The sequence below is a fragment of the Abramis brama genome, assembly GCF_963993115.1.
Source record: "Abramis brama genome assembly, chromosome: 14".
Classification (NCBI taxonomy): Eukaryota; Metazoa; Chordata; class Actinopteri; order Cypriniformes; family Leuciscidae; genus Abramis; species Abramis brama.
Genome location: NC_139976.1, coordinates 6867073 through 6880014, shown reverse-complemented (window position 1 = coordinate 6880014; position 12942 = coordinate 6867073). Strand labels below are relative to the sequence as shown.

At 38.3% G+C, this 12942-nt stretch overlaps 1 protein-coding gene across 2 annotated transcripts in view; it reads left to right on the top strand.

Annotated features, from left to right (window-relative positions):
* cdh10b (cadherin 10, type 2b (T2-cadherin)) overlaps positions 1 to 12942 on the top strand; it is a 49608-nt gene that overhangs the window by 23977 nt on the left and 12689 nt on the right. For both annotated transcript variants that reach the window (XM_084135127.1, XM_084135126.1), the window contains exons 3-7: positions 1538 to 1832; positions 6500 to 6619; positions 7397 to 7564; positions 8857 to 9044; positions 9766 to 10019. In XM_084135127.1, the coding sequence (XP_083991253.1) occupies positions 1538 to 1832; positions 6500 to 6619; positions 7397 to 7564; positions 8857 to 9044; positions 9766 to 10019 (1025 nt within the window). The remainder of the gene's footprint in view (positions 1 to 1537; positions 1833 to 6499; positions 6620 to 7396; positions 7565 to 8856; positions 9045 to 9765; positions 10020 to 12942) is intronic.

Sequence of the window (12942 nt, the reverse complement as noted above, 5' to 3'; positions counted from 1 at the left end):
TGTGACTAAGGAAAACAAGACTCAAACAGAAACACAACTGTGACAACATGAGGGTGAGTATCTTTGTAAAATGATTGCATTTTACTTTGTGACTTCACCAGACTTAATATAATGATCTTTTAACATTTTGAACTGCTATGGGAGGATTTAGCATGAACTAACGGTTACACTTTATTTTAATGTGTCCTTGTTACAGTGTAATTATACAATTAAGTAATACCAGTAGGGTTAGTTGCTTGCAATTGGTTTTAGTAAAGTAAGTATATGTAACGTGTATCAAGGACACTGTAAAATAAAGTGTTACCGAAATAACTAATGAATGCTTTATTGCAATTGCTGTTTGCAGTAAACATGAAGCAAAATCACATTCACAAAGATTTCCCCCTTACAATTGCCTATGCCAGGACATAAAACTACTAAAGAAAAGATAGCCATTTCTCTAAGCAGATTTCTGGTGTACTGTTAATGCAATTGCGTGTGTAATGGATACCTAATTCAGTTTCAGGACAGAGAGGAACACTTGTTTCAAAATGACGCAACCTCCAAATTGAGGTTTTAATTGTTGCATGTCAAATTATCTACATTCTGATAACAGTGGTTAGAAAAGACTGTAAAATTGTTTCCAATTATAGTGTACATTTAGCTGTAAGTGGACATATTATGAAATTGTAGGGTGCAATGCTTAGAATGCCGCTCTTATAATGGAAGATGTTTTTTGGTTCTTCTTTAATTGCTGCTTACAAAAACAAAGGACTGTTTTTGCAGCCTCTTCCGGGTTTTGATTGATCATTTATTAAATGTGACACATTTTATGGCACCTATTCTGATTGGATATTTTGTCCAGGACTGTATGGCTGGCCTCTTCAGGTAAAATCCTAATCAGGAAAAGAGGAACTGCAATCAAATGGAGAGGGCTGCCGGGCTTCCTCTTGTTGCTAAGAGACAGGTGTAAAATGAAAGTTCTGCTCTGAAGGAGCGTTTTGTGTAATTGTGACCGTTCTGAACAAAAACAGGTCATATCTTTCCTCCACAGTGTGAAGGTACAGGAGTCTATTGACAGTTTTCTGAGATATCTGCCATATGCCGTCAAACACAGAGCTTTCTATGCTGTAAGTTCTGCGCTCCTGCAGATAATGACTAGATCGCCATTCGTCGCTCTGTGTTTGCTATTTAAAAGGAAAAGAAGAATTCTGAAACTATTACTGATACTGAAGTGAATGAAATATTTAAGTCGAAATTTTGGAGCTTTACCCACAAAGAAAATTAAACCGACCGGGGCCTTTGAAAAAATTCCCATTCACATATTCATGACTCATTTAAAAACATTGCTCAAGAAACACATTCTGACTATGGCTTAAACTGCATTTAGAAAAAACGTTTAATTTCTGTTCCCATTTGCACAAGGTTTAGGACCACCGCCTGAACATTTTGCCTTGACAGACTGAGTATATTTGCAAAGAATTTGCCAGTCGCACACTAAGAAAACAGTTAATTTGGGAACTGTTAATTCCAACAAAACTCTCTTTGCTCTTTTAAGCTTCACTCAGACATGGACACGGAAGATGGACATGTGAAGTACGTCCTAACCGGAGACGGGGCCGGAACTGTTTTCGAGATTGATGAGAACTCGGGTGATATCCATGCCACCAGGAGGCTTGACAGGGAAGAGAAAGCGTCTTACACCCTAAGCGCAAAAGCGGTCAACAAAACCTCTGGACAGGATCTCGAGAGGGCCTCGGAATTCATCATCAAAATCCATGACATCAATGACAACGAGCCAAAGTTTGCCAAGGACACCTACGTGGCCAGTGTATCAGAGATGTCGAATGTTGGTGAGTTGCTGCCTCAAGTTTTAAAGGGTTAGTTCATCCAAAATTATATAATTCATAATTTGGCTTCAGAAGGACTTTATTAACCCCCTGGAGCCATGTAGATTACTTTTATGATGGATGGATGTGCTTTTTGGGGCATCAAAAAATCCGGTACTATTCACTCCCATTATAATGCTTGAAGAGCCAGGATGTTTTTCTTTTATATAACTCTGATTGTGTTTAGCCGAAAGAAGACAGTCAGGCTTGAGGGTGAGTAAATTATGGGATAACATTAATTTTTAATGGGGGGGGTAGCCAATAAAATATATTGACAGATCTTAAAATATCCCGTCTGAATTCATTCATTCAATTATCAGTGATTTTAAACCCATTACGAGCAGCAGAGAGAATCAAAGTAAATGAACGGGATGCTGCAAGCTGAAATCAATTACTCTTCATGAAGCAACAAATTAACCCGCAGGTTTATCTTGAATGAATCAAAACTCATTTGCAGTTCCGACAAAAACAAGGCAGCCGTTTTTGATTAAAGATTGTGTGCTATGATAAGATAATCATTGTGGATCTTAATCATTGTGACCCGGCAAATGAATCAAAGATTAATCGCTAGGAAATGAGGAAATTATGCTTGAAGTGGTCCTGGTGTACCTATTTGTGTTTGTCAATTCATAAAGCACTGTTTGAGAACATTTGACACAATGTCTGTGTAAAAGGTTACCAAACAGGTATTAAATCTTTTTTGCATTTTTGACACATTATTAACATAATTCAAGGAGAGTGGGGTAAAGTGTGTCAGTGGGTGAGATGTATTGCCCTCTAGAGCACAATCTTCATCATGCCACCATCTATTTAGGGTGCTTTCACACTGACAGTTTAGTTCGAAATGGGTCATGGTTCGCATTAAAAATTTGCAATGTGAAAGCTGTCATGTGGACCCGGGAGCGCACCGCGGTGCTGAAGCCGAGACTAAGGCTGTGTCCAAAATCTATTTAAGGGGACAGCCATTTTTAGTGGTGACCGAAACCATAGTGGATGTTATCAAGTGCACTCATTCAATCCCACAATGCATCACAATAATACTAACGAGTGTACAACCAATGTATGCTCAATGGCTAGAGAACACCAAATTAATTCCCACGTCTGACCAGAAGATGGCATCTGCAGCTGAATCATCCATCCATCAATTTCCCTAACTGTTGGTCCAATGTGGCTACAATGTAATATAATACAAGTATAAATTCCTTTTTAATTGATTTTTAAGTTAAAGCAGCAGAAAGCCAGCTTCAGGCGATATATTGACGCGCCTATTACCCGTTCTCTATCATGTGCCGTGCATGTTTGAGATGGTGTAAGATAGACGCAAATGCACCAGGGTTCTACTGAATCAAGTTGAATGTGAAACAAGACCAACACTGCTGGGGGCACCGGGAACAGTCGCGCTTGGACTCGAACCACAGCAAACGTGCCACAAACGTGTGAAAGCCCCCTTAGAAATGGCCCATCATATAAAGATGCCTGTGATTGATGCCTGTGATTGATGATATCAATCAATCAATCAATCAATCAATCAATCCCCAGGATTTAACTAACTCCTTGACATGACACTGTTTTCCCAACTTTCTTTGAGAGGTCATCATTCTGTGGCATACAATTCGGAATATTGGTTATCATATTATTTATTCAGATTTTGTTAAAGACAACTTAAGAAAAGGTGTCACAGCTTACCCCACTCTCCCCTACAGCAGAAAAATGGAAGACTATAAAATGAGCGTGATTCAAACTCACATCAAAGTTTCAAGCTTTAGTTAGTTGGTTAGCACAAGCTAGTTAGCCCTTGCTGGTAGATGCCATAACTACACAATCTGGACAAATAAAACATATTTCTGCAGTGACCATTCAGAAATAGCCGTGTAGTCTGATGAAATTTTAATGAAAAAGTTAGCGAGCTACATATTGTCACAAATCACAAAAAAATTTCATATTATAGAAGATTCTTCACCAGTGCCCAATATTTTTTGAAGCATGAAATTGACTAATATTTTTCCCTGTCTGCTGCCTTTTTTAAGTCACAGCTCAGGATAGTCACTAGTGAAGGGTTTGGAACTGTATTCATTCTTGAAGTGCCATCGGCCAATCAACACTATTGTCACATCCTTGTCGTGACATTTTCAATGCAACATGAAATGAAATGTGTTATTAAAGTGTATAGGTATTCAAATTTCTGTTAAGTTCTGAATGTCTCATCGGAGAGTATCTTAATGCAGTCATGTTTGCTGAAAGATGGATCCCTGAGGCGTGAAACACTATCAGTCCTCCTTTCAGACAAATGCAAGGCCCACTCCAGGGACTCTCAGTTGGATTCTTGCATTACAGTGCCTGATCTCCTTTATGTCTCTGCTGTCGAGAGTCTCAAAGCACCTGTGTTTTACAAGCTGAGAACATGCAATGTTGTTTTATTCAGATCCTTCAGAACATGATACATGTCAGATTTGCTGTCACTACTGATATTTATTTCCCTCACAAATTTAAAACTCCGTCACGTTACAGCAGTTCAACTGTGGGCAGAGTTATTTATTCAACACAAATCTGGTTACAACAGCCTTGTAAATGGACCACAGTCTTTTCCCCCCAAGGCTTTTGCACTTGAAACCGAAGCTCAACCTTTATTTTTTCCGCTTCTCTTTCTGGCAGGCTTGTTCTCCCTTTCATTTCTTTATTTCTCCGTGGGGTTGAAAGTTACATCATCCCCGGCACTCCGTAACGTAAATGAGACACCGTGCTCGTTTGACACTTCGCTGGAGCTCTTCCTTTCTCCCGCCTGTGTACGAATTCACGAGCGGCTCTGCTTGCCAAACCATGAGGTCACGGTGGCACTCGCGTTTAAGCCGAACAAACCGCCCATGTGTTGCGAACGTGCCTGCCGTTAATCAGATCTGGCCATCCATGAAGTCTGAGACTCTGTTTCCCTCCGTGTTATCGGAATGGGATTGGAGGGCGACAGATGTTTCCGCATTCATTAGTATTCTCTGAGCCGTTCAGAGAGCGAATGGCACTCGGCGGAGGTCTTGTTGATGCCAGGGACGCTGCTGATCCATGGCAGAAACAACATGTGCATTCGGTCCACCTTCAGAGGTGAGACTGAGAAGCCGCGAAGTCACCTCTAAAGTCTATTCAGAAGAAAGAACTGTAAGATGCAGTAGTACACAAATGAGAAAGGCGAAACCTCATAGGAAACTATTCACAGGAAGCCGTGACTGTAATGGAAAGCACGGCTGTTGGCAACTACGAATGAGGAGTGATTTTGCCCTTCATGTGGCAGGACAAAAGTTGTTGTCGCTAGTTATATCTGAGTCCAGGCCAAGATCAGATTTTATTGTGGGTAATGATGTACTACACTCGTGAAAACATTGCAAGACTTTCAGTAGCACAAAGGCCTCAGCAATATAGCTACAAAGAAAGAGAAAAAAAATCATGATATTTTTGAGCCTTTTGATGATATTCAAAAATGTTTTTTGAAGGTCTACTTGATCTGAAATGGCCAGAGAGTCAATGAATTTTGTTCCACTAAATTAATACAGTCATTTTCATGTATAAGTACCAATATAACATCACAGCAATATTTATCTGCATATGTTATAATAAAGAAGTAAAATTTAAAGTATATATATATATATATATATATATATATATATATATATATATATATATATATATATATTCACTAACACAATAATTTCCCATATTACATAAAATAGATAAAACTGCAATATTCTCATATATTGTTATAAAAAATAAATACTGTGCATTATAAAAATGTAACTTTGAATTGATTCACAGAAATAAATCAAACTTACCAACACTAATGCCATTTTTTGCTACTGAAGTTTAAATCAGAGAAGCTACTCATACCTCTCTGTTTTAATACTTTTAATAGTGGCGAATAGTAAAACATTGCAAAATTGCTCGTGATATCTTGTGAATTGCCTACAAAATCATTGTGAAAATGTAATATACTGCCCTAATAGCACACTAGCCAAATGGGTTTGAAATGTGTTTTTTTTTTTTTTTCATTACTATACACCATGGCCATGGTCAAATTTTTGAAGAGCTTTTCATATCAGATACATTTTTTTCCCCCTCCAACATCTGTCCAAAGCCATATCAAGCTGAAAACGAACCCCCTAAAATCATGTTACTTCTAGATTAATTGGTGTAATTATAATGTTTCTTTGAGCAGATTATTGGTCTGACGTTTCCCAGCAACATACAGCAGATTCCATCAGAGCGGAAAATGAATGGGATGACCCAGTGAGAGCGGGCGAAAGAAAAACTACAATTAAAGATATGTCCATCTCACCGTGCAGCTGGAGTAATTATGAGACTAGGATTTAGATAAGAAATACACTGAGATAAAGAAGATGAAAGAACGAGTGATCAAGCATTCGCCTTGATCATTGCTTGCGCTGGGAGGGTGTGGGTCTCTCCATATAGGATATTAGCGAGTTTTACAACTTGGAATTTGTCGTTCATGGTGCACCTTTAGGATGCACTGCTTTGATCATGGTTGAAGTTTTAATACTGGATGTGGGGATCATGTTTTACACTCATGTTAGGGCTCTTTGGAACTGAAATACCTTGCTCTATAATTCTCTTCCGCTCTCTCTCTCAAGGTGCATTTGTAATGAGAGTTACAGCCACAGATGCAGATGATGAAGCATATGGAAACAGTGCCAAGCTGGTTTACAGCATACTGCAGGGCCAGCCATATTTCTCAGTTGAACCTGAAACGGGTAAGTTGAGCAAAGATGAGAGAACAAGTATCATTTGAAATGATTAAAAGATGGGGTACAATACTAATAAGGTGATACAGCATTTGCCAACATAGTTTCTTACATGTTGTCGGTGAATCGCATAAAGCCTTTCAAGAAACTGCCCAGGCCATATTTCACCCTAAATCAACATATTTCTACAACACAGGAATTATATTTTGCATTAAGAAAACTAACACAACATTTACAACATTGAGATTTCTTTTTTTTGTTTGTTTTTTTTTTGTTTGTTTTTTGGCATTTTATGTTTGAGAAAATTCACATTTTACCACCCAAATTACCATTACTGCAATCTGTCTTGAAATTCTCATTACTTCCAATTATGACTCTAAATACTGTATACAGTATTTTTATATTTATTAAAGTAAAAAATACTATTATATATATATTTTTTCAAAACAATTATAGTTTTCTATCTGCTTTACTGAATTTGGCACAAGTTAAGTGTGTTGCTTTAAAACACACACACACACACACACACACACACACACACACACACACACACACATTCTGTTCTTATGTTCTAATAACCTTATCACAACATAATTTGAAGATTGACATCCTACTCAATTAAAACTCGCTCTTTAAAATACCCCAAGGCTGGGAATTCATTTCCATGGTTATGTTTATTCCCCCCTCGTCCAACCTTCTTTTTTAGCGTGACATTAGCATATAAATAATGAAGTCAGAGAAGCTCATTAGATGCCACCTAAAACCTGTGTCCATCCATTCTGTCAGGCATCATAAAGACGGCGCTTCCGAACATGATTCGAGAGAACCGGGAGCACTATCAGGTGGTGATTCAGGCCAAGGACATGGCTGGACAGATGGGTGGTCTCTCCGGGACCACTACGGTCAACATCACCCTTATGGATGTCAACAACAGTCCTCCTCGATTCCCACACAGTAAGAACACAAAACATCCATCCATCCATCCATCCATCCATCCATCCATCCATCCATCCATCCATCCATCCATCCATCCATCCATCCATCCATCCATCCATCCATCCATCCATCCATCCATCCATCCATCCATCCATCCATCCATCCATCCATCCATCCATCCATCCATCCATCCATCCATCCATCCATCCATCCATCCATCCATCCCTAAACCTTTCAAATTAAAGAGTTTCATGTACTAAGTGGCAATAATCTAAAACAAAATGCAAAGCTTTCTGCTCAATCCACAAGAGATCAACTGCAAATAAAGCAAAACAGTAGCAAAAACAGACCAATTTTGGGTCACATAAAACTAAATTATGACTCATTTTGATGCAAATTACCTTGAATTTATTATTATATGGAATTTGATGAAATCTACTGAACAAAAGGCATAGAACAAGCCCAGCAGGTTTATATCAAATGAACAAGAGTTTGATTGCCAGTAAACAATTAATAATTGATGCAGTCTAGATTATCAGAGCGTTTATGAGCAGAATTGTGCTTGGACTTGGGCAAATAGACTTAAAATCAGCATATGCAATGAACTGTTCATGTTTCGCATTCCTCCGCAAGTGATATTTCATAAGAACCGCAAGCATGTACGTTGTGGTTCAGTTGAATTATCATGGAAATGCTTTGGGCCCATTTCTCCTACTGACCAGGATGAGTCACACTGTGAACCCAGAACAAAATCTCCACAGAGAGAGGCTTTTAGAGTGAGAGAGAGAAGGGTGGATGGGGGTAGAGAAAGAAGGATAGAAACTAGAAGACAGAGAGATGTAGAGAGAGAGATGTAGAGAGAGAGAGAGAGAGAGAGAGAGAGAGAGAGAGAGAGAGAGAGAGAGAGAGAGAGAGAGAGAGAGAGAGAGAGAGAGAGAGAGAGAGAGAGAGAGAGAGAGAGAGAGAGAGAGAGAGAGAGAGAGAGAGAGAGAGAGAGAGAGAGAGAGAGCACAGCGGGAGCTTAATTTGGGGTGATAATCCCTCTCTCTTCGCCACAGTCTCAAATCCAATACAAGAGCCACATCAGAAACAGTTTCCACAAACTGGGTTTTAAAAGAACCTTCTCCAATGGCTCATCGGAGCCGAAATTCTATTAAAGAATAACCACTGAGAGGCAGCTCTGCTTTTCCCCCTGAGAGAAGGATAAACAAATAGACAAATGCACGCTGAAGCACCCCGCTCGAGAACAAAGAGTTCGTACAAACACCTGACTGTTTACTCAATTGATTTATTTTGCTCTCCTTTTCCAGGTACCTACCATCTCTCCACTCCAGAGTCGGCCGAAATTGGATCATCGGTGGGCCGGATCAAAGCGTACGACGCAGATGTGGGGGAGAACGCCGAGATGTGGTTCACCATCCTGGATGGCGACGGGCAAGATGTGTTCAATATCATTACAGACAGCACCAGCCAGGAAGGAGTGATAATAGTAAAGAAGGTAAACAGGCCCTATATCTAAAGTTTTAAACATGACACTGTAAGTCGCCAGTTAGAAATAAAATCCGCACCATGCCACGGTCTTTCCCTCATTCTCATTTTCTCATTCTTTCATACGTGTGCACGCGTCCATACAAAGCAAAGTGCTTAGAAAGTAATCCCCTAAATCGAAGCCTTCGTGTCCTATCAACTTTACAAAGGTGCTTAATTCTATTCACAGCCCAAAAAAGTCTCTTTTTTCCTTTTGTGTGGCGCAGGGATCTATTTGCCTGCTGAAATCTGCCTATAGCTTATTTCCACTCTTTGTCAGGTCAGGCTTTGACGAGGCTCAGGCAATTATGCAAATCTTATTGCTTAAACTAGAATAAAAGATAGCTACGGAAGAAGACCTGAATGGGCGAAAGGTAAAAGATCGCACCTTGAGTCTTTAATCGTTTCATAATTAAAGGCTGCATTAAAGCACGATACCCTGCCTTTATAAAAAAAAAGACATTCAACGTTAAAGAAAGGGGATAGTGATAAGCACACTTCAATGAGCGCTTCCAAAAACGAGCTTTAGATTTGGAAAAGTTTAGGACATTGCTAGAGAATGTCGTAAATCTGTGACCGAATAGACCTGAGCTGAAACAGATCAGAGAAGTATAAGCCTTCCTTTATTCAGACAGGTCATGAAGACTGGCCTAACATCTTATCTTTCTTCTTGTAACCTTTCTCCCATTCAGCAACTAGATTACGAGAGTAAGAGGTTATACTCACTACGAGTACAGGTGACCAACACGCATATAGATCGACGCTTTGAGCACCTGGGGCCTTTCAGCGACACGGCGATGGTCCGAATCACAGTCACGGATGTGGACGAACCTCCGCTCTTCAGTCGGGCTCTGTACATTTTTGAGGTGGACGAAGACACACCGGCCGGCAGCTCACTTGGCACGGTGTCCGCTCGGGACCCTGATATAATCAATCACTTGGTCAAGTGAGTAACTATTAGTTGTTTTTTACAAATACCATAAAGCCTTACCCAACTTAAAAAAAAAAAAAAAAATGTATTAAAGGGGTCACAACCATTTTCACCTTCTCATTGTCCCTTAGAAATTAATTATTTTAATGCTACTACTCTTTTCAAATTCCTGGGCTTCTCATAAGTCATAGTTGGGTAAACGTATACCTAATACCTATAGTGGTGAATGGAAACTATAACAAATATCATTTTTGTTTTACCAATTGCTCCAAAAAAACAAATGACTTTCGAAAGGAGGAAAAAAAAAATATTAAGAAATTGATTACGGTGGTCAGAGGGGAGAAAGATCAAATTTGCAGTCACTCCCTCAGCCGTTGTGTAAGAAACACTCACACAGCAGCATTAAATAGTTTTCTGTAATTTAATGCAAATGTACATACATGTTTTTAAAAAATTTAAATATAAAAATACTTGGCTAGATTACAATGTTAATAACTGTGGAAATGTATCATCACAGTCTGTGAAAAGGGTCCATTACCACAATTTTCACCCAATAGGCATCATTAACTTCCGAAGACGATCATGTTGCCGCATTCTGCGTGACATCTAGTGATGCACCCAAAGGAACATTCTTGGCTGAAACCAAAAATAGTGGTCACATGTTGGCTTATTATTTCATACATTATGCAACATAACTGGACTTAAAAAATAAAAATAATATTTACATAATATTTAATATAATTACCATGTATTTAATATTAGACTAACTACAAAAAACTCAAATATTATTTTTATTTGACATTATTAATGAATTAATTAATTTACACCATATTTAATATAAATATAATGTAAATAAAAATTAGCAAAATATATTTTAGAATACCAGACTCGTTTTGACTACACAAATGTTAAACACTAAACAGTATTATTTTTATTTCAAATATTATTAGTAATCAATATTACTTCATACATTTTGAGTTTCTGAAATGTGCTTAAACTCTAAAAAAAAACTCTCTTACATTAAAAGATCAAGGAAAACTTGATGCTGCATGATATGACCCCCTTTAATGTTTTGGTGTTTGTGAATCTGATGCACTTGCTTTCTGTCACACTCATTATATTAGTTTCATTACCATCCAAAGGCTTATTTAGCTAATAAGGAGGCTTCTGTTAACGGATAATCTTAGCCAGTGTTACAGGCAATTTAATGGTCCAGTAGATATTTGAACAGAGGGACTCTTTGTAATTAAGCTAACAAACAAGTGGCTCTTTTCACCTTAGACACAAATAAAAGGTGCAAAATTCAAACAAAACCTAACATCCAACAGCAAAATGCCACCAAGAAAAGTGCTTCCCAAAGCATCTGAACATGAAGTTCATTATGGCATATAAAAAGCAAGCATAACACATCTTCACCTTCCACATTTTAGTTGTTGATCAGATTTTTTTTTTGTGCTCGGTTAAATCCAATCCATCAACATGTCCCCAAGCGTGCGTGTGTGTATGTGTGTAAAGGTGAGGGAAAAGCAAATTATTCATGGGGACTCAGTTGGTGATTTCCCTCCGGAAGTTCGGCAAGATGAATACAGGCGCTGTTTTATCTCTCCTCCCCTCCCTTTCTGAATTCAGACTTTTGTAAGTCACAAAGTTGATGTGAAAGAGTGTGTCTTGTCTTTCGTCTCCTGTCCACATGCGCACTCTATGAGCGATTGTCTGAAAAGCCTGTCCTTCTGGCTTACTCATGCACGTCACACTCAGTTGCATATTTAAATGTCAGCAGAATATGTAAGCTGACATTGATAAATGGGTTTAATAGGAAAGATTTCCTTTTCTTATTTCATGAAAACAAAAGGCAGGGGATCAACAGAGTGATTAGCATTCAGGCTCTTTCAAACGAGCCACTTCAAAATTCAAAACACGCAATATACGGTTAAGGATAATTGATAGTTGCTAGTTGCAAGGTTTTCGTCACAGCTGCCTTTTCATCGCATAATGCATAACTGATTACTTAAAAATTAGCAGTAACTGGCATGGGGTACCACTATTCTGCTGGGATAAACAGCATTGCTGGTCTTCAGGTTTTGAATGCTACTGTGCTGGCGTTGCAACCAGATGTAATCAATGTAAATCTAAAATAATTCAGAATATAATTTCATAAGTATTCAATACCTTTAATATGATACACACTAAATAAGTAAATTCATGAATGAATGGATGAACACCTATTCAAAAATTTGATTTTAGGTGAAAAACATAAAATCCAAAATGACTAATTATGTATGCAATATAATACTTAAATATTCACTGACATAGTTACATAGTACATACATAGTTCAATAAAAATAATCTGTGTGTAGTCAGGGTTTTTTAAATTGTCTGTGGTATAAATACACATCCATCTGTAAGGTGTAACATTGTAACATTGAGTCATTGTGGCATAACTTACACCATTACAACACTCAAAGCAAATAGTAATTGAAAAGCACAAGGTATGGGATGATTACAATAGATTTTCAATGTCCCCTGGAGTACAGTTACAATCAATAATTAAGAAATGGAAAGAGAGTGACACAGCTGTATCTATCTAGAGGAGGATGTCCTCAAACAATGAGAGATTGTGCAAGAAGGAAATGCTAAAAAAATGTTGTAAATACTGAAAAAATACTGGAAAAAAACAAAACAAGTGTCACTTCCTCAGATTGGAAAGACAATCGACAACTGTTCTTTACCAGTCAGAGATTTATAGGAGAGTGGCAAAAAGAAAGCCACTGCTAAAAAGTTGTCATATGACATCTCAGCTATACAGAAGGCATGTGGGAGAATTTGAAGCCAGCTGGAATAAGGATCTCTGATCTGATGAGACTAAAATTGAGCTTTTTGGCCATTAAAATAAACGCCACGTCTGGCGTAAGCTAGACACTGAGCATCAGCAGAAACT